Here is a 26,444-nt window from a genome sequence, read left to right as displayed (position 1 = left end):
ATTTAAGTTATGGAAAGTGCTTGGCTGTTTAAGAGAAATATAGGAAAAAGCTGTTGGATCATATACGAAAAGTTTTTGCTCTAATGGCAACTTGTAGGGGCTTTAGTTAAGTTTATTTATTAAAAATAAGTACCCAGCGATTCCTAAACTAAATTTGAAGTAAGTTGAGTGCGTGCAAAAGTCAACGCGCTCAAAATTGAAACATCATATTTGTACAAAAAGTTATAATAGTGAAAGCTCAATGAAAGCTTTTAAATGAAACTATAAATGCGTAAAATACTTATGAAAGCTCTTTAAAATGATACCAAGAAGTTATAACAGTGAAAGCTCTTTGTAATAAAAGCTTTTCAATGTAAGCTCGTAATTGTAAATGCTTAAAATATTTTAGAAAGCTCTTGAAAATGAAACCAAATATGCATGTAGTTTGAGAAGTGAAAGTTCTTAGTAAAGAAATCTTAGCAAATGATTTGAATATCTGTACCTACCAATAATAAAATGAAATCTCAATGAAACTTAGTACAGTGTTATTCTAGGTAATATTCAAAAGGATGAAAGCTTTAAGAAATGAAAATTCGAAAATAAATTTGGTTTAGTTAGTAATAAGTAAATAAATATCATTATCACTGCAGTGAAAGCTCCAAAAGATGAATGTTTTATACAACCTCAAAAAAGTGAAAAGAATATATTTCAATTTCACGCAAATAGTTTTGGTAGGAATAAGTAAAGAAATTGAGTATTAACACAGTGAAAGCTCAAAAAGCTTAATAGCGAAAGCTCAAAAATAAATTTCGTTTTCACTGCTATCGATATTAGTATTTGTATCAATCAGTTGGCTGTTTCACTTCCGACCTTATTTTTATTATTTATTTACTTTCACGTTGTAATTTTCGAGTATAATATTAAATTGATGATAGTTTTTACAATAAGTTTATGCTGGGTTCTTCATTAAAATCATTTTTTAATAATTTCTGCTGCTCAGTTATTAAAATATACGTTTATAACCATAAATTTTAAATACTTACTTCATTTAACTATAAATGTTGGAAACTAACAGATTACAATTACACACACATAGATCAAGGAAATACAAGAAATATGCAAAAAATCGTTTGTGTACTCACCTTTGCTGGCGCCTTCCGGACCACGCAATATGGTGCACTCTTCTATGCTGCCAAAAGGGCTGAATATTTGTCTAACATCCTCTTCGGTTTGTTGCTTGCTTAGCATACCAACGAACAGTTTGCGATCTAAATGCTCTAAATATATTTACGATAGCCGACGTTACGCAGATAAGTAGCAGTCCATACAAAAAGGCACAAATATACGATGGATAGCGGCGGAGCGTTGGGTGTGGGTGGGTGTGGGCGTATGGAGTGATTGGATAAGGGAGTACAAGGTGATCGCATACATTTTAATTTATTTAATTTTTTTTTGTTTGTGGAAAGGGTTTAGTGGTGGGTGGGAGAAATTAAAGAAACAAGAAAAAAAGAAAAAAGAAATAAGAAATATACAAATTATGAGTACAAGGAGTTACAAAATATTTCAATATTAGCAAAATAATATGGAGCAAATAGTTCATGGGTAACATAACAGTGGTAAAAGAATAAGGTGATGGTGGAGATTTAGTGGTATGCACGAAAAGGGTTGGAGAAAATATGCGGCGGAGCCACAAAGTAGTGGAGTATAAAAATTACCAAAAAAAAATGAAAATGAGGATTGAAAGCACAAAAACGGAAAATATGTAAAATATTTAAAAAAATGGATGATAGGTAATATATTGTAAAATATTTTCAAATAAAGAAATTTCAATAAATATAATGAAGGTTGTTTTCCCATTAAGTAGACAAACGGGTTAAGAGCAAATTATATGCATGTATATAAAATGTAACAAATGCAACGATATAACGAACGAACGCAACGAATGCACATTGAAACGAGCGCCAAAGTACAAAACATTACAACATTTAAATATATTTGGAATATTTAAAATTTGTTTATTTTTTTTTTTTGTATTTGTAATAAGAAAACGTTACAACATTTATTTAAAAATAGTATTTGCATTAAAAGTTTATGGGTTTTTCATTTGTTGTTTAATTTGTTTCACATTTGAGTACATTTTTATTTTATTGCGAAAAGGAAATAAAAAAATTTCAGTTTGAATTTTTAAAGATTTTTTTTTTTATTTTTTTCAAACAATTTAAGCAGCGAGTTTTATGATTGAATGTCAAATAGAGAAAAAAGAGTTCAAAAAATAAAAAAAAAATCAAACACAAAAATTTAAAAAACGAAACACAGTTAGATGTTGTGAAACGCGTATTTTTATATTTTCGAATTATGCACAAAACAAAAAAAAAAAAATTTAAAAAAAGTATTGATACGAAATTCCAGCAGAAAGCGGCAGTATGCAAAATAATTTTGATTTGTTAGTAGAGCGAGAGGAAATTGTGGAAGTTTGCATGTGTTCAGCACGCAAGTAATATTTTCACAATTTTTTTTTTTTTGTTTTTGTTGGTGGGGGAAATTTTGATTTGCGTAAGGAATTTGTGCCAATTTTTGTTGTACGATTTTCAGCGTTATTTTATATATTTATATTTTTTTTATATTTTTTCGTATTTTTTTTGTTTTTATGTAGTTGAGTTGGAGTTGGTAGAGCAAAAAAAGGAAGAAAAAGAAGAAAAGACAAAAATTGTAACTTTAGTAAAAATTTTGAATAAATGTTTATCTAAATGTTTGTTTTGTGCTTAAAGTTTTACACTATAAAACTTTCTTTAAACAGTTAATGTGGCTATTGTTTTAATAGAGAGCTTTTGGGGGTTCTGTTAAAAATAATTTGGGCTTAGCAGATTCAAAACCGCTAGGAATGTGAATAAAGGAACAACTTAATTTTCGAAAACTAGTTTAAATAGTAGGCGCTTAAAAGTAGGCAAGGAAACTATTGAATATATTTTGGTAGTATACGTTTAGGCGCATTGAATGTGAAGGATAAACATTTTTAGAATAAGATGCACACTTTCCCATTAGCACACAAGCTTTTGAAATGCTACTACAAAATATTGCGCTCGAAAGTAGACAAAAAATTAATTAACATATTTTTGTAGCATACCTTTAAGCGCAATTAATGTAAACGTACCAAATGTTTAGCGGAAAGTATAAAAATTCGAAATACCACCAAATTAACGTAAGATTTGCGGATAGTATTGCGCCTAAAAGTAGTCAAGAAAGCTATTGACTACCAAGAAATAAATTTTTATGTAAAAGATTTTTTATTGCCATAAGTTTTTGATCATATGATGGCAGTTAAGTACTTTTAAAATTTTTTTCAAATAATTTAAAGTTTTATTTTTCTTTTATTTATAAAATTTTCCATAATATAATAAGTTAACTTTTTATTGTAGCTATTTTAAGCGCTTTTTTGTACTTCATAGCTGGTTTTGAATCTGCTTGGTATAGAGAATTCTCAGCCAATGTATTTGCCTAAAACTCTATGTAACTTTAATACAAATTTTTTTAGTTTATATAGTTGTCCTAAAAATAATAATATACTTACGAATACTCAATAAAAATGCGACCACACATACATACGCACAGCGATACGAAAAATTACAATACGTATACATTTATATAAAATTTTCAGTCATAGCCACTACTTAAAAATCGCACAATTCTTTATTAATTAAATAATATATGTACCTGATGGCTTAGCTGCTTGATTTATCGGCGCTAATATGCTGTTGAGATTTTAATAAAAATATATGGCGAAAATAATAGTGACATCATAATTTATATGTGTAATAGTGGAAGGCAAATTTTATAAATACCAAATATTAAGCACTTATATTTAGAATATATATTTGAATTACTACTGCAAAAATGCGAGGAAATTAAGTGTTTGGTTGAGCTGGCTTTGCAGCCATTCAAATACTTTGAAGTACTAGTCACATTTAGAGGTAAGATAAATCTGTGGAATATAAGTATGTAGCATCCATTTTGGCATAAGAAGAATTTTTAAATATTTAGAAATCCCAGAAGTATTGTTGAGGAGATAGCACAGGAAGCGTCATATTCTGTAATATTATGAAAACGTAGTCTGCTTTTAGGCTTATTTTCGTTTTAAGCAGTTCTTTTCGGAACTTGAATGGCGTAATAAATATTTTTATTTATAATGCATTGATTAACAAAATCGATCTTTTTTTAAAATTTTCTATCTGTTTTTAAGAGTTTTGTTAACTGAATTTAACAAACCCATCTCTATAAACTCGAGTTTGAGGTTTAACCAACCCATTGAACTAACTCCAGTTGGAAGTTTTGTGTTGGGTGTTCCAACCACGTGAGTTTAAGAAACCGTCACCACAAACTCGGGGGGAAAGCCTTTTCATTGAAAGGATTGCATTAGAAGCTAGTGATGTAAGAAGAAGCAGGCATAACTATCAAGCTGCTATAAAAAATAATGAAAGAGTATGAAAACGTATATATTTCTATACATAGATGTACGAGCATGTACAGCATTTGCCCCGCAGCGGCGAATTTGTTATAAAATTAGTGCTTAGATAGCTTCAGATATTACTGAAAGCAATTGTGAGCTGTAATGAGCAACAAAAGGATACTTGCCATACACATACACACATGTAACAGTATATACACAAACGTAGCTGTCAGCATTTAGTACAAAATTACCGTGATACAGCCGCAGGCGCAACAAGAGAAAATAACAAAGCGAAGAAGTAGAAAAAAATTGGAACAAAGACAAAAGAGCAACAGTGACGTTGCCAGCAATTGTGGCAAACTGCTTACCCATGACTGAACTTGCAGCGCTAACTTGCCTGCCAACTTTCGAGTTAAGTGTATGAACTCCTTTTGGAAGTGCAGACTTCCTTGCTGATACTTAATATGACCAAACTTTTAACATTAAACTGGCTGATTGTCTGCATAAATGTGTGCGTGATATAGCAAAACGCATGAAGCAGACGTGTGAGCGCTTTGATGTGTATGTGTGGGTACGCGTACGCTTGTGTGTGCGTTGTTGAAGGACATATTGCTGTAGTTAAGCTAATAATAGCCAGAGTACTTTTCATTTGGCTCGGCCAGCTACATAAAGGAAACTACACACACTTATCAAATATGCACACACACATGCATAAGTGCACGACTGCTCAGCAATTCAACTCGAGCGCCGAGTAGACCATTGGGTCTCTTGAATATTTATACATATGTGGCGTAAAACTTACAGACAATAGCTTCATTGGCAACAGATGGCGCACCAAGGAGTAATTGCGCACAAAGCAACAGCGTGTGAGCTTGTGTTGCAGGCAATCTTCTTCTTGGCCGCACTAAAATTAAAAGCAATAAGAGTAAAAATAAAATTGCATGAAATTTTCTGAAAGAAAAGTGGCGAGCAAGCTGTTTTTATACAATTATTGGCTGTTACTTGTAGCAAATGTGTGTGTCCATGAGTGAAATTTGTATATGTGTTAGCGCTTAAATGCTTATGTGTTGCACCTGCTTGCTACTAATTACAAGTCTTGACACATTTGCACATAAAAAGAGACACGCAATATGTTGAAGGTCGTTAGTGGCGCTTTAAATGGCTTTAAATGATGTTTGCATGAATTTTGTAGCATAACTAAAGGCGCGTTGGTTGAATTGAAACATTTTGAGCTTAATTTTGCAGCGTGGTGGCTTTTATTCGATATTAGAAGTTTAATAAAAGACAGAAATGTTTGTATATAAGCTGTAGCACAGTGTTGAGCAAAATATGTGCAGTCATGAAGCACTTACTTCTGATTTTCACATATTTCCATATTCTTTGTTATTTTTGGCTACAATATCGTGAAATTTAAAGACTTTTAATGCCTAGTATGATATAGTTCAATAATTTTCCTAATAAAAGCTAGCACAATACCAATCATAATGAGCAGATAGCCTGCTTTGGTCAGCATTTTCTCTTGTAAAAATATATTTCTCCTCACTTATTTTCAAGTTTTTCAACGTTTCAAGCATAAAACAAGCAAGCCAGAAGATCGCTAAAATAATAAAGCCCATTAGGCGCATACAGACAAGTTAAGTGGCTCCTTTGCCACATGAGCCGCGCCATTTGCCCAAGTCATAGTCACCGTGTAGTTGCAGCACGGAATGTGCAGCAGTCACGGTCTGATTGCTCAATGTTGAGCTGACAAAAAGTATTACAGCACTCACAAAGGCACATGTGTATAAATGTATTGGCAAAATGCTGGAGCAAGTGTTGAAAATCAGCAAAAAATTGCTTCAGATATTTTTTTTGATGACTGCAAAGGGCTGTTGGAAGGTGACTGTTAACTGCATGCTGCCTAGTCACTTATGACACATCATAATGCTTACGTCTGTGTTAGAGAATGTTAAAATATTCAGTAGCTCCTTTTCAATTTCTTTATTGCTTTTACAAAAGCCACCAGCGCAATTATGCTGTGCAGCAAAGGCGGTCAGCAGCTTGTAGTAACAGCAATGGTTATTTTAGCAGGCGCTTTAGTTAGCTACAACTATTTATTTTAAATTTTTTTCCCATCTGCTAATGCCTAAGCGGCAATTTTTGCCTTTTCGTCTCTATGGTCGGACAAAAAGTAAAACTAGCTTAAAACAAATAGCAAAAAAAAAATAAAAAATTGTTGCAAATGTGCAAAAGCGTTCACAAATTGCTAACCACATGAAATGACCAGGTGCGCTCAAGCGCCTAGTGGTATGCTACACAAACACCAGCCCTTGTGTTAACTCTTGCCAATGCCGTTTTATAATTTGTGTCTATGCCGCTGTTTGTGGCAGCAATTTTTACGTTGCTTATGACTTTTCTGTTGCAGACTTCAGCCAGCATTTTTTCGTAGAACTTAGACCCCTGTTTTGCAACTTTTTTTTTGTATAAAAATGAGTTAACTGCAGACAGTTGCTAATTGTCTGGCGCAATTTTGACTTGTCTTTTTTGCGCACGTTTTTCAATCCGCTCCAGCAAAGGCGGTCTGAGCGGCGAAAGAATCTTTGGACAACCTCACTAAAATGTCAGTTGTGTAATTGTATTTTAAATGCTGGTACTCTCGCCGTGCTCTTTTTCATGGCAGTCATTTGTTGTCTTTGCTTTAGCTGGCAGGTAAAAAGCTAATGGTTTTCGCTTTCTACATATGTAATTTTGTGTAGCCCTTCGGCCACTTTATTGCCTTTATGTGCAGACGTCTGTGCACATTGACATGTAAATTGGCATTTAATGGCGGCACACGAGATTAGTAGGTAAGGTAAAAATAATTTCAAATGTGTTTTGAATGAGAAACGAAGGAATAAACGAGAATGTGCTATATAAAGGGTATTTAAATAGGTGTTCATTTATTACTGTTTGAATTTAAAGTAAAATTTATTTACTCATATTTTAACGCTTACACATGATAGATTTAACTGAAAGAGTTGGCATATAAAAGGATTAGAAATAGCATATTTCTTCTGACAGATTTCACGGTACATAAAATGATTAGAAATCAGATATTTATGCTGATAGATTACTTAATGTATAAATTCGTTTGAAATTGGGTATTCCTGCTGATGGCTCTGTTATATTCAGTCGGTAGGTGGCGCTGAAGTCAATTTTGGCTAAAAAGCTTATTTGCAGTACATTTCAAGGCTGTAAATATATGCTTTCCATAACTAACTCTTCATCTATAAATATTTAATTGAAAGTTGTCTAATAAATTCAAATAATTTATTTTGTTCGCTTGTTTCATCTGCTGTCACTTGCTTTCTTTCACAATTGCAATATTTCTGTGCACGTAAACAAGTTTTGTGAAAGAGAAATACAAACACTTATTCACTGTGCGCCAGTATTGCCATTAATTTTAATTTGCTTTTATAATTGCATGGTCAAAAAGTGAAATATTTTCACTTATAATTATAGTGACAAGCATTGACATTAGCGTAATTGATTTTCAACAAACACACAGATATTTGAATACAGCAAAATTCGCAGGCACATCAACCGACACACAACTAATTGGAAAAACAGATTTGGACAGTAAAAACAAAATAAATGTTCAAAACATAAACAAGCAAAGGCTGCTGCGAGCGGCAAATAGATAATTAGTGAGTGCGTCATATTTGGCTGGAGGAAAATGCAGAAATCGAAAATTGATGGCAATCAACAGTGCGCATAAATGTGTTTATAAAACATAACTCAGTGTTGTAGTTTCTGTGTGTTTGTATATACATATGTAGGAGTATAATATACCGTAACGCAAATGTATGACAGTCAGAAACGCACGATTAATTTGGGTAGTAAATTTGAGTGTCACACACACAGACACACAATGAATAGTATTTAAGCAATATTTTCAAAATTCCATTATACGCATTATTATTAACAAATACACGCTTACAAATGGTGTATATATATGCATATGACTATATGTGTGTAGGCATATGGCTACATGTGTGTGTTGTCTATATGTGTATATGCCTGCTGCTGCATAATTTCTAATTGTTTGTTTTTACTGCTAATTGCTATTGCTTTTAATTGCTATTTTTATTAGTCATTTATGTCTCTATTTAGTTGCTGTTGTTGTTTTTCTTGTAGTTGTACGCACTCACCACTAAATTTGATTAATTTTCGGCCTGCAACAAAAGTGAGTTATATTTTCAAACTCGTGCTTGAAAATCAGTCAGTGATGACACTCATAACCATCGTAGTGGTCTTCTAATTGACCTGTTTTTCCGTAGCATTGCCAAGTTTAAGGCGCAAATGTTTATAAGTAGCTTTTGTTTGTCCAGGTCGACATGTGGCTGTCATTTTATAGAACAACATATGAAAGTCCGAAAGTATTTGTTGATGTTTCAAAAGCAGTTCTGCAGTAAGAGGCTGAATAGAATTACCAGAATTCCATAAAAGAACTGACTTTCTAACCAATTGATGGCTAGGTTTCACGCTTAATAAAGCTGAAGCGGTTTTTTAGTGTAGAATATTATTATACATATTATTATCGTATTCAGAAAATTTAAAATATTTTTGCTTAGTAATATAAGGATTGAGACAAGTTTCCTATTTCATCCCAGTTCATCAAACCAAATCTTTAATCAATTCATTTTGATCATTATCACTTTCTGATCAGGATCTATAGAACAGATCTGAGTGGAAAAGATGTAAGGTAGAAGGTGATCAATATCACTTTGGTGCTAGGATCTTGAGATCTGAATTGATAAGTGGGAAAGTAGGGAAGAGGTTACGACTTCTATCCATACCGATGGATCCAACATGAGCTGTGGAGCAGGCGCAGGAATATAGTTTTTCGATCATTTCTGGCATTCACAAAACCTCTGTCCACTTACAGGAGCAGTCATACTTGAATACATATACCTTAATATATACACATTTCACTCCAACTGCTTTCAATTGTGAAATTGTAGTACGAGTACAGCAAATATTTGAATATATGCATACCTGCACACATTTATATTATGAATATCCATACAATTTCACAACTAATATATCTGCCTGCAACAAATCCTTGTATTCCTGCATTTGCTGTAATTTCTGTGCTGTCAACAGCAAGACCAAGCATTTGCCACAACTGTGATTGAGAAGCCAAGAAGAAGCTGAAGACGTAGCCTTACAAATAAGAGAAACACATGCAACTGTAGCTGGGCATAAATGAAGTTTTTGTGGCATAACTTTGTGCATGTGTGTTGCAGGCGTGCTTGTGTGTGCTTTCTCATTTAATATCTAATATATTAGTAGTGGCGCCTGCTTGCGACATAAATGAAATTTTAATAACAAACACGCATGTTTCAGAAATTTGCGGTTGATTAATTGAAATGTGGTTAAAAGCTTGCGGTTAAAGTCAAGCGCAGGCAAATGCAATTGCACACAGGCTTACAAGCGTGCAAGTATATGAGTGGAGGCCTGTAAGCATGCAACGAAAGCAGGCAATCAGTGTTGTTGGTTAAGATTAAGTGAGCATTTTTTGCTTTGATTGCAGACTAACGGTTATATAAGTTGTTTGTAGGTAGAGTAGTGAGGTAAGCTATGAAATTAATTTGTAATTTCAGTAATTAAATGCAATGCAATTTTGCGGAAACCGCAAAAGTGTATGTGGAAAATTTTGTAGTTAAAGTTATTATATTGTATTATATTCAAAGAGAGTGAGTTGCTGATAGTTAGTTTGAATAAATTTTTAAATAATTTCATGTTAGAATTTCAATTACTTGAAATTCGAGATACTGGAGACTAAGTTGGCAAAATTTTCAAAATTTCGCGGATTTACAAAATTTTAAATTTTATAGAAATATTTTTACAATAAAACTTATTTAAAAGGCGCTCTAGCTAACAAAATGCTATACAAATATTTTTCTAACGTTGCCATTTCCTACTTTTCTACTATTTCACTTGCATTGTCGAAATTCCTTCCGTTGCCTGCAAATTCCTTAACGAAGTAAGCAGCTCATTCGCATTTGTCCCCGAGCAACGTAGCAACACTTATTTAAAAGCCTTGCACGTTGACGGTAAGGGAGTGCGCATTGTATAGACATTTACTTAAACCCTTTTCAGCCATTTAGGCGTTTATTAGCTGAATACCAAGCGGCATGCCATGTCTATAGCATTAGGCTGAATGCCTGGTTCGCTGCATGACACAGACGTCGCTCTACGCCTACTATACCACCGCAACAACAAGGCCTGTCACACTGCTGTGGATGAAAGCGCAGTCTGTACTTAACTCCTTTCAACAGCTATGCAGCTAAATGAGCTGCCCTTTATCATTTGGCGCTCCCCCATGCTCTATCACTCACTCTCTGCGTGCATGTGTTTGTTGCGGTGCGCGCGCCCCCAAAGGACCTTTGAGCGCAATTGTTTTGAGAGACAATTGTAAAAAAGTTGGCAGCCACCAGAGCGACAAACTTAAGGTTACTCAAACTGCTTGCAAGAAATTATATAAATATACGCAGAGCAGCATACTTTTAGGAGTAAAGTGTGAATTCAAGACGGTTGCTTGTCAGTTGCTTTAAGAAAATGCTGAATGACAGTTGAAATTTCTATAAAGAAATGCCTTTGCGTCAGGGCGACTTATAAAATATATGATTTGTGATATTTCATAGCCCGCGCTTGCTGTCGGCAGCGGTAGGAATTAGTTTTGTATAAATATATAAAAGCTACCAGGCAGTGTATGCACAGTATAAGGAGTCAAGAAAATTGCCTTTGTACTTTGTTACCGCCTTAGTAAAATTCTTCAAAGCACAATGACGATTTGCTTTCAACCTGACCGCTGTTTAGCATACTTCAAGGCACATTTGCCAACTGTGCGCTCTACACGCACTCATTTACTCAAATCGCTAGTCCTTTGGGTATCTTTATGCGATCGGAGTTTTTTGGTTGACGTGTTAGTCTTCTAAAATTTGTAGGCTTGAGTTAAGTAGAGTCTATAGAGTCTGCGGTGTTTTGTAGACGGCGGTGCGGTACAAAAGACATTTTTCCTTTGGTGTGTATGGCCGTCAGGCGACTGTAAAATTAGTTCATTAGCATTGTGCGCAAATTATTTAGACTGACTGACTGCCATTAGTGACATTAAGAGACGTGCCTGCTAGTTGTGGAGGGTAGTAAAGAGAGATCACAATTAATTACATGATATTCGAAACATTTGGTTTGCTTGGTCGGCTTGTAGTGATATTTTGTAATTAGTAAAAAGACGAAAGTGCTTAAATTTTCATTAAAAATAATTTCTAATTAAAATAAATGCTACGAAGTCGGAGCTAGCTCATCATTTGATATCTGAGATATCTGAGAATTGTGAAGTCAGAACTATCAACGAAAAAAATAAGCGATCTTTTCAGTTTTGGAAGGAAAATCTATATTTTCTTGAAAAAAAAGATATCACTATGATTTCAATAATACACTAAAGTCACTCAAAAATTTTCGCCAGTCATTCCTTTTAAATTTTCTTAAATTTTGTACTATAGAAAGTCTCAAAAGTCCCGATAGTCGTTTTAAAATACTTTTTAACCAACGTATTTTGTGCCGACCGCCATGCAACACTGTCACCAACACAATGCTGCGTTGCAATTTTTATGACCCAATGGCTTACCAAAGCCCCTGGTGACAGTCAACTTTTACAGCGGCCATAGCCTGTTTATGCTCATAATTGTTTGCTTTCTTTCCATTGCTTGCCACTGTCTGCCGCAGCAGGTTAAATTGTGTTGGTCCGTCGCTAAGCAGGTAATGCACTTTTATTATTATTTGTTTTTGGATTTTTTACTTGCTTTCAAATATATTTTTATGCTTTTTAAAGATTTCCTCAGCTCTGTTGGGGCCATAAAAGTGACATTGACGCGCATAAAAATGTAAAAAATGCCAATTGTAAAGAAGAGCTCAGCGCAAATGAGAATTTATACTGCAAGTACTTGCGTGTGTTGGTGTATGTGTTTAACGGTTCTGTGCTGAAACGGGCGTAAATCTTCTGCCAGCAATGAGCAGCTCTTGGAATGTCAAATAAATTTAAGTTGTGACGCGTCAGGGATCAACGTAATTTTATTGGTTGGCAGGTGAGTGTTTCCTAACGCTGCTGGTGGGGGTTTCATTGGTGCTAGGGTACATGTGTGTGAGTGGCTTAGAAGTTTTTCTTTGTGTATTAGGGGAACACTAATCTTTAAAATAATATAAATGTGGTGAAAGCCAATGTAACCAATTTTGTATTTAATATATAATGTATATTATGTATATACATATTCTATATTATACATGGCAATTTTAAGGTATAATATTACTAAAAAATTTGTCTGGTTCCTACATATTTGTTATTATTAAACAGATCTTGAAAAATCATGAAAAAAGTTGAATTTCGAATACACTACTCAATCTGTTTTCCTGATATTTGTTGTTATATGAAAAGTTATGCAAAAATGCAGCGTGTTAAGTTCGTTAGTCTATCTTTGGGGGGCATTAAAAGTAATATTAGGCTTTCAAAGCGATTGCTTTAAAATTTCTATTCTTTAGACCCATTGTTTGTTGTAGATAATTTTGGTATACTTTCTTAGTGAGGATCTGTGCTAGTACTGATTAATATCTAACAATAAATTTGAACTTCTCTACTTTAATTCTTGTTCCACAATAAAGTTGATACCTGGTTCTAGCAGAAGTTTAGTTCTCATAATTTTTATCTGGCATATTTTTTGGAATAAAATTTTGGTTATTACAGTTTACTTACGGTTTTGAGATTTTATTGAATGAATGCAAAGAAACTTACCTGAAATTGAAAAAAACAAGGTTGTCATTAGTACAATGTGTTTGGTTGTTATACATAATTTATAAATATTTTTAAAATTATTAAAATAAGTATTGTATATAACATCTACATGAATGAATATGAAAGGAATGCGGTGAGACCTTACTTTTTCGGCTCTATATCTCCTATATAATATATTTATATATTTCTGTAAATAATATTAATTAATTAAATAAAAAATTCATAAAATAAAAATGTAGTTAAATTTTTTTTATGCAATTGTTTTTTATATCTAGAAATATACCTTTAGGCGCAGTTAAGTTAAATAACGATTTTTTTTTAAATTTCCATAGCCAGTACAAATTTTTATATACTTAGAAGTATACATTTAGGAGTCATTACGTTAAACCACAAAATTTAGAAGTATACATTTTGGCAGAACTAAGTTAAATAACGATCCATGTGTTAATATAAGGCACCCTATCATTTTTCAAATTTTTGATGCCCATTCAGGACGCTACAGCAAGTGTTTTTAATTGATACAAATTATTTAAAGAGGGTCGAGATTGCGACGAACCACTTCCAAGACGCCATCAACTTCAACTGATGATCAACACGTCAATAAAATACAGAAATCTGTGGTTGAGAATCGACGGAAAAAGTCAAGAATTTGACTGGCATTTTGAAAATTCATTTGGACTTAAGAAAAGCGAAAGCAATATTGGTTCCAAAATTAATGATTTTCGACTACTAGGACGTCATAAAACGTATTATTACTGGCGATGAGTCTTGGATCTGTGCGAGCAATCCAGAAATAAACTATCACTCCGCCAAATATCGTGGAAAAAGTGAAATCACGAAAACCACATCAAAGCAGGTAAAAAATCAGGGTTATTGTGACAGTTTTTTTTTCAATTATTGAGGTGTGGTGTACTACGAATTCTTCTGACCGGCAAAACTATCAACAAGAAATACTACTTGAGTGTTATGCGTCCACGAACTTGATGTTCGCTGTCCTTGCTTTGGCGTAGTTTAAGTGGGTTAAATGTAAGTAAAATTACGAAATAATTTGTCTTAAAATTATGAGCCGCCATAAATAGAAGGTTTAGATATGTAGGATGCATATTGGTATATAAAGTATGTATAGAGATAATTTAAAATTAATATATATATGATATGCTTACTTTTTATATGAATAGAAACCTTGGTAACCGCGCTCTTTAGAGTCCAGTTTTTGGATTTTTTTTAAGTGTTATTTGCTAATAGAACTTATATTAATATTAACTAAGTAATGTTGTTTCGATTTGATTGTTTATTTTTTTTAATTTATTTAAAATTTAACTATTTTATATTAGCAATGAAATATTTATTTTTTTTCATAAAATGTTTTTTTTTTTGTTTTATTTTAATTCAATCGCTATCCCTGTATTTTTGTTTAGTAGTTTGCTAATTGGTTTTAGGAAATTTATATTTTTTTGTCTTTAAGAAATTTTAAACTTTAATTATTAAATTTACCTGTTACTAAAATGAATGTGATGTTTATTTAATATTTGAATTAATTTTTATTTAATATTTGCATTAATGTTTATTTCATATTTTAATTAAATGTATTTATTAATTTTTCGCGTAATTAAGGTATGTTTTTGTAGCAGCTGCGGACGTGTGAGTTTCAAATTGTGTGTGCTTTTAAATTTTTGTAAGTATTACTTGCTTTTTTATGAATTTTATTTGCTAATAATATCAAGTGACTTTTGCGTTATCACCAAGTTGTGAGTTACAGTAGGCACGCGTCTAAAACTACAAATTTCGCGTTAAATTTTTACAGCTAAATTATGTATAAGTGAGTATATATTAATTGAAACGTTTGATCACCACAAGTGTATAGGAAAAGCTAAGCAGTTGCAATTGGCGCTAAGAGTTTTGTGTATGCACAAATATGTTTTCGTAAATATTTTTTTTAAATTTATTTATATATATAAGTTATTCGCTACGCGAGCTATAAGCAACCAATTTTAACGAATTTCGTTAATTTTGCGACTTCAAAAGAATTTTTAGTTTATTGTTATTTAATTAATTTAATTCTATTTACTTTTTGTAAGCGCTGGACGTATGGATTACAGTTTTGTAATTATTACGTTTTTTTTTGAAAATTTGTTTAATTTAGCAACAATAATTTTTTGCCATTTTTCGCACAAAACTGTCAATTTGTTACACACTTTTGCTTATGCAATCTATCACTTTGTGTTTAGTAGCGCTTTACGTTCGTTTGCCTTGGTATTTACAGTGCCATTGTTGCGCAGGCGCGCTGAGCTGGTGCGGCAGCGTTGCTGGCATTGTTGTTACATTGGACATCCTGTGTGCGGTTGGCGTTGTTGCAGTTGTTTAATTGATAAGCTGTTGGTTTAAAATGCGTACGGTTCGGTTTCGTATACAAGAATGAAAAGAAGAGAAAAGAAGAAGAAAAAAAATAATTTATAAATATTATTGTTGTTGATGTTGTTGTAATTGTAAATGTTTACGCAATAAACATTTGATGCGACATAACGGCAACATGTTAACCAACGACTAACGAGTAACGTGAAAGGAAACACATTAACGTTTAACGAGTAACGATTAAAAAATGTTCAACGTGTAGCGTTTAACAATTAACGAGTTACTGAAAATACTTTTAAATAACTTGAAATATTGTGAAAACACGCACAACATTTACCAAAACAATTAATGCAATGTAAAAGGTGGGAAGTCAAATTTTTGAATACAATTTTGGAAAATTCAGCGACTAAGTTTTATGCAGAATAATGGAAAATTCAACAAGTAAATTCTTTTTTTGGGAAGTTTTGGAAAATTCAGCGAGTGATTTTTTGATAGAAGTTCAACGACTAAATTTTTTGTTTAGCAAATTTTTGGAAAATTCAGCGATTACATTTTTTTGTAGAACTTTTTCGAAAATTCAACGAGTAAGTTTTTGTGAAGGAAAGTTTTAAAAATCTCAACTAGTAAATTTATTTCAGAATGTTTTGGAAACGAGTAAATTTTTTGTGAAAAGTTTGGAAAATACAAGGTGATAGTTTTTTTTGTAAAATTCAGCGAGTAAATTATTTTGTAGAATTCAGCGAGAAGTTTTTGTTACAGAAATTTTTGAATATACAACGATTAAATTTATCAAACTCAGCAAATAAAGCTGTTTGTATAAAGTTTGGAAAAATTCAACTAGTAAATTTTTTTTTTCTAAAATTCAGCGTGTAATTTTTATGTCAAAATATTTTGTATTCAAAAATAGCTTTATTATTTGAAATTGATTTAAAATTGCTTTATTTTGTTTTGAAAGCTTTTAGCGGGTAAATTTATTTTGTAGAAACTTTTGTTTTTAAAAATATTTTTAATATTTGAACATTTTTTATTAAAACACTAGATTTTTTTTATTTTTGATTAATTTTTTAAATTTCCAAATTATTATTTTTTTAATTTGTAAAAAGAGTTTTTTTTCAATTTTTTTCTTAATTTCAGAAACATTTTTTTACATTTTAATTAATCTTTGCTTTTAATAATTTATTTGTTATTAAATAACCATTATTAAAATTTTTTTAAAAATTAATAATATTGAAAATTTGAGACATGTATTTTTAAGAAATTGAAAAAATGTTCTTAAATATATTTTGAAATTTCGTAGATTTTTAAATTATATGATAACTTCTATTATTATATTTGCATTGAATTTAAAAAATTTAGTTTCTCAAATTAAAATTTTTATTATTATTTTTTTTTCACTTTTATTTTTTGTCTTAGTATTTTCTTTTTGTAATTTCTGTAGTCACATTCCTTTGAGCTGTGTTTATTGTCTTACGCACAACATCAATTAACAACAACATTCAGTAACAATAAAATAAAACCAAAAACTAATTGAACTCGATTAAAATATAAAATCCATTTTTCGATATTCAAAATAAATATTTTTTTGTATTTTTATTATTTGTTACATTTTTTTATATTTTTCTACAATAATACATATTTTTTATTTAATTTTTTTTATATTATTAAAGTCATATTATTTTAGAAACAAACCGTTTTCTTAATTAATACAATCAAACCAGAACAACACTCATATAAATACATATATGTGGGTGGAGTTAGAAGCTAAGTGGGATAAAGCGATAAAAGCACAATAAATATATATTATTTGATTAGTTAGATTTAAAGAAAAATTTAATAATTCATAATATATAATTATATAAATTTAATAATACGTAAATATATATATATATATATATATAGACATAAATAAATTGTAAGATACATAATATATTCTTTAGAATAAGTTTATTATAATTAATTTTCTTTTTATAATTTAATACAGAATAGTTTAAGAGAAAAAATGTTATACCAGTCTCACCAAAGCTCTGAGCATTTAATTTTCATAATTATAGCACGAATTTTTGATATCTATCTAACAGCATAAATATCTTTGTAAACATACTTGTAACCTCAATTGTTCCCCCACATTTCATAAAACAATAGAATCTTGAAAATGCCAATAAAATTGCAGCTCTTTGAGCTTAGCGGCGCTTGCACTACAGCTCAGTCACTTATGAAATTCCAATGCAATTACCTCTGTCTTTAGAAATTGCTGTCGAATCAGCGAAATTCACTGCCGCCACATACCAGCGCGAATTACACAAGCCACACAATCAACAATTATATGAGGTACTTTGCTTTTGTTGCTGCTAATTTAATCAAAATATTTGTGTAGAAATAGTTCTGAGTGCTTGTAATTGATTGCGGATATTTTCGCCGAAATTTTTAGGAAATTAAAACATTGAAGAGAGAAGATAAGCATTGCTATTGTTGTATGATTTTTCTAACGGTGAAGCATTTTTCAAGCTTCAATTTATTTTGAAGTGCGGTTGCATTGATAGCGTTAATGAAAAGGAAAAAGGGGAAGAAGATGAAGAGCACATTTTTGTTGTGGCTTCAGAAAATTGGTGTGGTTTGGTCTATACTTTGTAGCAGCCGTATATTTAACGTGGCTATTTTTGATGTGTAAAATATATATTTTTTGTTTAAATTTCATAGTTATGTGTCAATATATTCTTATCAGCGTTTTAAGTGTTTTTTTATAGCTTTAAGAACTGAAAGCTCCGGATATAACAATGTAACATTCTTTTCGTTATTTGTATCTTAATGAAGTAGTTAAGTTGTGACTTACGTGATCAACTTCTAGCAGTAAAGAGTATAGTCGGTAAATCTTGGGTATACTTTAAAGTATTTTTAATTTTTTTACTTTCAATAGCTAATGTATTGTTAATCTTTCTAAGTTATATAATGGTATATCTTTGTTTTCTGAACTCACAGACTTATTTGAGATTATAAGCCTTTTTATGCTTTCTTTATTCGTTTTTATGCTCTCTTCTAAAATTTTTTTCTATTTTTTTTGTCGCATTGAAATAACAAAGCCAACGCCAAAGTTAACTAAGTCTCCCGGCATACTACGAAGCTCTTACCTTAATAGTTTTTTTTTGATATTTTCTTTCCACAAAGCTGCCAACTATCGAATGTAGAGGAGCGCGGTTTCAGTGGCAATTTGCAAACAAAAAATGCCAACAAAATGATGAGCAGCAAATTCGCAGTAAATTGCTGCAACACATGGCAGGCAAAGATAACTATTTTTCCCCACACTCTTTATTTTTATTTTTTATAAATTTTCTATTTGCCATTTTTAAGCAACCAGAGCAAAAGCCAGGCTAGCAATTCAACGTTTTGATTGTGTTTTGTGGCGAGAGGCGTTGATGTGGCTGTTATAAGTAACAATTGCGGCAACAGACGGCAACTTCAATGTGCCACATTGCTGCGCTGGCGTTAGCGCTGCCGACAATTGATGACTACACACTAACCGCAGGTGGAGAGACGGCGGTGGGTGCCACTAAACCAACAGACACATATGTTATTAGAATGAAGTACAAAGCTAAAGGCGCAAGGCAACTACAATATATTATACAACAATAACTAATGTTGGCGAAAGCAAGCGAGACATGTCAATAACGGAGACGTGGCAACACCGCAATTGCTGGCGTTGCCGCTGACGTTGCCATCACTGCTGTTGCTGGCATGCCTGCTTGCCATGTTGCCTGCTAGAGTGTTGCTTGTTTTTGTTTTTTTTTTTTTATTGTAGCGGAGTGTGACGTAAGAGTGCGCGCTGGTGTTGGCGCGTCACAGCAGTAAAGTTCAATTAATTGCAAAATGCACACAGACACACACATGTGCTGTCGCAGACAGGAACTTGCATTAAACCACGTAACAGCAAGACATGAGTGCCGTTATGCTGCACAACAACAATTTTCTAATACATGACATGGGTATGTGTGGTTGCATATATGAATAATATAGGGTGCAAATTTATATGTCTTCGAATATCCACTTTTTTGTGTATGTGTGTGCGTTGTTTGTTAGTTCGCTGGGTTGATTGATTGTATGTTGGGCTGCCTGCTGACAGCGTATTTGGTTTGATGTTTCTTTCATGCACTGTCATGCTGGCACACACACACTGAAATGCCTGTTAACCACACAAATTAAATTAAAATAGTGGAGAATGTGGAATTATTGTCTTTATATATAGTTTTCATTTTATGTACTATTTGTGTGGCAAGTTATATGAAGCGCAAGATAAAATCGATTTTTTAAAGAAAATTTGAAATATGTGCATACTATTGCATATCTTATGGGGCGTAATTATCAGTATTGCAATGAGATCTACACTTATCATCAGATAGCTTATAAAAAATATATATAAATGGTCAGCATGCCGGGTTGAGTCGATTCAGCCATGTCTAGCCGTCTTTATGTCTTATGTCACTCAATTTTCGAGTTATCGATCTGAAATTTCGCACACGTCTTTTGATCGCCAAGAAGCGGCTTATTTGTCGTATACGCTGTCATCAGACCACTAAAGGATATAAGTACATGCCATACAAACTCAACGATCGCAATCATGTGCTTATATGGAAAACTCTTTCAGTTTATAAGATACATAAACGAAATTTTGCATGGACTATTGCCTAAAACTATGATGAAATCTCCGAAAATATTATTCAGATTGAGTCACTATAGCATATAGCTGCCTTACAAACTAAACGATCGGTAACATGTACTTGTATGTAAAACTTTTTCATTTGACGAGATATCATTACGTACTTTTGCAGGGACTATTAACTAATACTATGATATAATCTCCAGAAAAATTGTTCAGATGGGATTACTTATAGCATATAGCTGCCATACAAACTGTTCGTTTGGAATCAAGTGCTTGCAGGGAAAACTCTTTCATTTTAGAGATATATTCATAAAATTTGACAGGTGTTATTGTGCAAGATCGAGGTACAACCTCTAAAAAATTGTTCAGATAGGATGACTATAGCATATAGTATAGTATGAATATCAAGTTCTTGTAAGGAATCTTTTGTATTTGTGAAGGTTATTATAGCTTCGGTGCTGCCAAAGTTAATGTTTTTTCTTGTTTTTATTTTATCTAAAACTTGAAAACTTTAGGAATAACATATCCAAATTTGAAACCAATATCTCAAATAGTTTTTGAGGTACAGCCTTCTCAAATGTCGCCAACCAGTTTTATTAGTTTATCCTTGAACGCGTTTTCCTCAGAACTATTTTTAATTTTTTGCCTACATTTTATTGAAATTTGTAAAAACTTCATTGCTATTGAGATATTAAGTATTATTTTCTAAATTTTTTAAAAGTATAAAAATTTTAACCAAAAATATAACCAAAACTTTAACCAAAATTTTTTTTTCTAACTTTTAAACACAATGTTGCTGTTCAAGTTATAGTAAATTCCCAGAGAAAAGCCAGCTAAAAGTCATCTCGAGCAGTCACGTTTTGCTACATAACGCTTTACGATTTTACGCTGCGCTGTCGATAGTGAGCGATATTGCTTGGCATTACACAATGCTGCGCTTTAAATCAAGACCCGTTCAAGCACAAAAACACACAAAAAAGTAATGCTTATACATATGCATTTCTTTTATATTATATAACGCTATACATAGCATATGTACTGACAGAAATAGTACAACTCTTACGTAGCGCTTCAGCATTTGTATGCCAGCACCAAGCTAGTTGCCGCGTAGCCTGATTGCTAGCAACCAGAGTAATAGTATTTCAACGTGATCGCGTGTTCATTGCCCCAAGCACGTTGCCAATATGTTTGGGTTATTTTATTTTATTGCAGATTTTTTTTTTTGTTTTTGCAGTGTTGCTTAATCCATCACTGACAACAACAATGCGCTGCAATTTTCGCTGCGCTCCAGCACTCAGCATTACAGCCAGCAGCAAGCTAGTGCCAGCTACAGCGCTGCTCAGCAGCCGCATGCCATTCAACTTTATGCTTATATCATCAACTACCGCCAAGATTAAATTCCTGCGCTTTACCACATATACAACTCTATATATATATGTATAGATATGTGAATATTTGTCTATACATAAATTTACCTATTTCCATCACCATTTCCATGGCCGCCAGCATCTTTGTTGTTACGGCATTTTTGTTTCCGCTTCAATTGTGCAACATATGTTGCCATTTAGTGATGGCTAAGGTAAGTGCGGCACTCGCGGCGGTGTGGGTGCTTGCGCGGTGTGAAAAGCGTGGCGGTGTGGTGCGGTGGGGAAATGTTTGCATAGTTGAAAAATTTATTTCGCCATCAAGCCTGACGTCGCATTGAATTCAATTGATGTACGTATATGTGTGAATTTTATATGCCCACACACAGTTAGTTGTATATATTGTGCTTACATGAGTAACTGTGTGTTATTTGCGCTTTGTTTGCCCACCTTTCGCTTTCAGCGCCTGTTGGTATGCATTGAATTGTGCTCGTTTGGTTTTGTGGTTACGAAACCAATTTATTTACCTATATGCACAGCCACAGGGGTGAGCTTACAAAAGTGAATGGACTTGTGTTTATATGCAAACACACACATACACATAGACACTTTATTATTCACACATACTTGTTAGCTTAGCAAGCCATACAAAGTATAGTATTAATTTTACTTAAGTTTTATTAACAATTTTACTTCGTGAAATATTTTGCATTTGGCATGAAAAGTGTTTGTAAGATGAAAGCGTTTTCGAAACTTCACAGCAAGTGCACACTTAGACACAAACTCTTAAGAAACCACCTACACACACACGCACACACTCTTATGCGTTGTTCATTTACTTTCGATATGCTTGCTTTGTGGCGCCTCTTACATGGTTGCCTAGCTTTAGGCGCAAAAGTTCAAAAATACCGCATGAAACTTTGCTTGATTGCCTCTATTTGTGCGGCTTGCAAGTGGCATGTGATTGCCTACACGCACAAACTTATACAGATACAAAATACAAATAATTCAGAGCGGTATTTCCATTTGAGTTGTAAGCGTAATTGTTGCTTCCACTTGCCTTTGATGCCACTTTCGTAGAATTTAATTGAGAAATATTTTCTTGTATACAGTTTTGTTGCTTTTCTTTATTTTTGTTTGCATCAAAATTTAATTGCTTGTTTTGTTGTATTTTTGCTATGTCTAGAGGCTTATTTCATAACATACTGAGACTTATAAGGATTTTGATATATTGAAAACTCAGTCGAATGAGCGCAACTCAGACGCCATTATTGGGGTGCAGCTTATGCTCTGTGTGATCTCTTGGAGATTTCGACTAACGGTATAAATATTTAAAACAATGTAAAGATAGTTAAAGTGAAGTGAAAATAATATTATTTGGTTGCAGAAGATCAGTAATTATAGTAAAGAGAAAGAGCTATAGAGAGTTGCCTAGGAAAAGCTATATACTCGTACAGAGAGATGTGTATATAGATCTGTGAGAAAGATGTCTATATGAGAAAATGTTATAGAGGGACAGAAAGTTAAGTAATTAAAGAACAGAAAGATTAGGAAATATTAAGAAAGAGAAGAATAATATAATAATATTTATATATTCATCAAAAGACAGAAAAAGTTAAGGAAAAGTAAAAATAATATAGAAACTAGATGCTTTGAATCTGTAATCATAGCAAGGGCTATGGAGAGTTGGTTCATATATGGTGAACGCTATTTATAGAGATGTAGTGAAAATATTTTAGGAGATTAGAAAGTTAAGGCCTTCACGAAAGAGCAAAAACACTAATATTAAGATTTATTTAGAAAGAGAAGGATAACATAATGTTAAAATATTTAGAAAGCGAGAGAACTGGGTAAGGGAGAGGAGGGAGAGAAAGTGAGAAAGGGAGAGAGAGATAGAGGTAGAAAGATAGAGACAGAAAGACCGGGAAATTTACTTAGAGAGGCGGCATAAAAGACAGATGTTTTTTGAGTACTACAACAACTTGACCAATATCAGAGCTCTACGCAAAAAATATCAAAAAATCGGAGAGACGGAGAGGGAGAGCGCACAAGGGAGAAAAAGATAGAGAAATACATAGAGACAGTGGGAGAGGGAGAGTTAGTTAGAAAAAGTAAAAAATAGAATAGAGAAGAGAGAGGTTTCCTGAGTACTAAAATAACTTAACCGATTTCAAAGTTTTGCGCACAAAATATGAAAATGCTTTTCGAATTTTATATTTACTAAAATACATAAAGTTTTTTTAGATAAAACCACTTGCTTATTAAGAAAGCTTTACTAACTTTTTATATAAAAAAAGAAACAATTACTATATTTTTTCGTCTTATAAATTCTACGCACTGGGTCACTAAAGCAGAGCGTGACACTTTGAAATATTAACAACCAAATGGCGGCTATTAACAGAACAAGCTTTGAGACCATATGCCAACAACAACTGCAAACAGCTACCAAATAACCATGCAACATGCCACAGTTAAGTAGGAACCGCGTGCGTCTGTTTGCTACTACCTAGTTTCGCAGCGGAAGTGGCAAGTGAGACCTTAACTATGCCACGCTCGAATTTAGTTGCAACAACGCGTGTGTTTCGTTTCACCTACCAAAGCACAGTGGTGAGCATGGAGTGCCTGCGACTGCCATTATGTTAAGCACAGTGATGTATTGTTGTTGCATAAAGCCACTGACGGCAAGAGATTGCATTTGCCACAAGCTGCCGCAAGTGCCGAAGTGCACACAAACACACACACAACTGTGGCAAGTTTAATACACTAACTAGACAATTCATTATGGCTGGCTGCATGGAGAAGAGCAGCCACAGCAGCGCTTCATAATTACTTTTCACCTTAGGCCAGTTTGTGGTGAACGGTCTCCTGTATGTGTGTTTATGTGGCGGAGTGCTCACTAAAACTATTTGCTGCTGTTGCACCTTTTCAACTAGCAGCACTTAATTATGTGTGTGTGTGTGTGCAAGTGCAGTGTCGTCGAGTGGTTGTCATATTCACGCGCTCCAACCACACATACACACGCAGCTACTCACATTAGCGCATCTTTGCTGCTTTTGTTTGTGCACAAGCCGAAATAGTTGTTGCAAATTTTGGCAGACTGTTATGCTTTGTGTTGTTGTTATTGTTGTTGTATGTAACTTCAGCAGTTCGGTAGCAGCTGCTACTGCGCTGTGCATGTACTGACAATGGCTTTGTGTGCCAAGTCTATCTAGCTTAAGGCTAACTCTCTATAATAACCAAGAGCTATGCATGACTATATTTCATAAGCTTCATTAAGCGCACACAAAACACACATATACACATACAGCTGTAACATATATGAGTATTTATAATGAAGTATGCATAAATACTTTATACTTTATTTGGAGGCGAAACTTTGTTAGCTGGTCTCGTGTTGCACCTTCCACAGCCACAGCGTGTCTTACTTGCTTCCTCATTAACAAATTCCGCATTATCATCCCTGCACTTCACTTCATGTGTCTTGCAATATTGCATATATGGCTTTTCTACCTCCTTCGGCCGGCTTTCAGCCAAACTTGCGCTCTGTGGCGTATTAAGCATATATTTAGCATAAGGATTTGTCATTCACACTCGTGTTCTTACAAGCCAAAGTTGTGGCGTTGCTCTAAGCATAATTAAATGGTAGCTGCCACTACCAGCGCTGCTGCTGTCGCTGCCAAAAACAAGCAGGTATACTTAGAGTTGTGTGCGATGCAGTCAACCAAGCATAATGATGCTCATACGCCATGGCGCACCAGTGCGATCTGCAGCTTACTGCTATAAGCCTTGTGCAAGTTTAAGCGGCTGCTTTGGCAAGCTGATATCCGGTGTTGCTGACACGTATTACATGTGTGTTTGTGCATGCGTTGCAGAGCAGAGTTTGGGTATTGCTTAGCTACTAGTTAATGAAATTTTTAAACACACTTCAGATGAGGCAACTGATAACCATATAAATATTTATGTAAGCCGCAAGTATTTGTCTCAAATTACACAATAAATTAATAGAAATTGTAGTAGGTATGTTTCTAAGGGTGGCAAAAGGTGGTTAAAGGCAGTGTAGTGAGAATTTGATGGTGCAAATAAGTGGTGAGCTTTGACTAGAAGTAGTATTATATGTTGAAGTGAGTCTTGAAGAGGGCTGAGCATCGTTTAATAAAATTAGTACAAAGTTTATGAAAGCAAAACTTGTTTGTGATAGTGTTGGCTATAGAGGAGAGGTGAAAAGCAGCCTGGAATTTTTTTTAAGAATTTTTCAAATTCTTTAATAATTATTTTTCAAAAAAACATCTTTTTTCTGCATTTGAGTAGGTTTTGTGTATATGTTATTGTTTATCAACGGGTTATATGGTTATATATACTTGAAATTCAGAAAATATACCATTTTTTTTGAATTGTTGTGAAGAGAAATTTTTTGTAAAGAATTAGTTTACAATTTAACTGAATTTTTTAGAGTGTCTTATTTATGGACTATTCCGAAATTTAAATTTTTACTATTTTTCAGAAATTAGAAACCGTCAAGATGTAAAAAAAAACTTAATTTTTTTGCAGGCAGTCGTCATTTTCTCGAATTTTCCGTATTTGGTTTCAGATTGCTAGGAGGGTTGAAATCGTTAGTATGACTACGTCTGAATTTTTGAAATTCCTTTTCAACCGCTGCTAATTTTGGGAATTTTCAACTTTTTTGTATTTTGATTTTTTTCTTTATTTTTGTAATCGAATCCACAAACCAAAAAAAAATAATATTACAATAGATGAATATTGAATATATTGATAAATTGATTTTGAACGAAATACTTTTGAAAATTTTGATTTTCAAAATAAATATTTTGTTTTGTTTCAATTGTG

General features: G+C 33.0%; 1 protein-coding gene across 20 annotated transcripts in view; it reads right to left on the bottom strand.

The window, feature by feature from the left end:
• The window catches only part of LOC105229482 (CUGBP Elav-like family member 4), an 823,207-nt gene that overhangs the window by 184,696 nt on the left and 612,067 nt on the right, over positions 1-26,444 (bottom strand). For 12 of the 20 annotated variants that reach the window (XM_049458193.1, XM_049458200.1, XM_049458189.1 and 9 more), the window contains one exon: positions 1,122-1,256. The exons of 3 other annotated variants lie outside the window; for them this stretch is intronic. In XM_049458193.1, the coding sequence (XP_049314150.1) occupies positions 1,122-1,256 (135 nt within the window). Of the gene's footprint in view, positions 1-1,121; positions 1,257-14,395; positions 14,593-26,444 lie in introns of those variants that run through there. 5 more of the 20 variants (XM_049458192.1, XM_049458201.1, XM_049458205.1 and 2 more) reach the window with 2 other exon arrangements.

Source organism: Bactrocera dorsalis, chromosome 5 (genome assembly GCF_023373825.1).
Source record: "Bactrocera dorsalis isolate Fly_Bdor chromosome 5, ASM2337382v1, whole genome shotgun sequence".
NCBI lineage: Eukaryota > Metazoa > Arthropoda > Insecta > Diptera > Tephritidae > Bactrocera > Bactrocera dorsalis.
The sequence above is the reverse complement of the archived record's forward strand: the minus strand, read 5'-3'. Positions and strand labels throughout refer to the sequence as shown.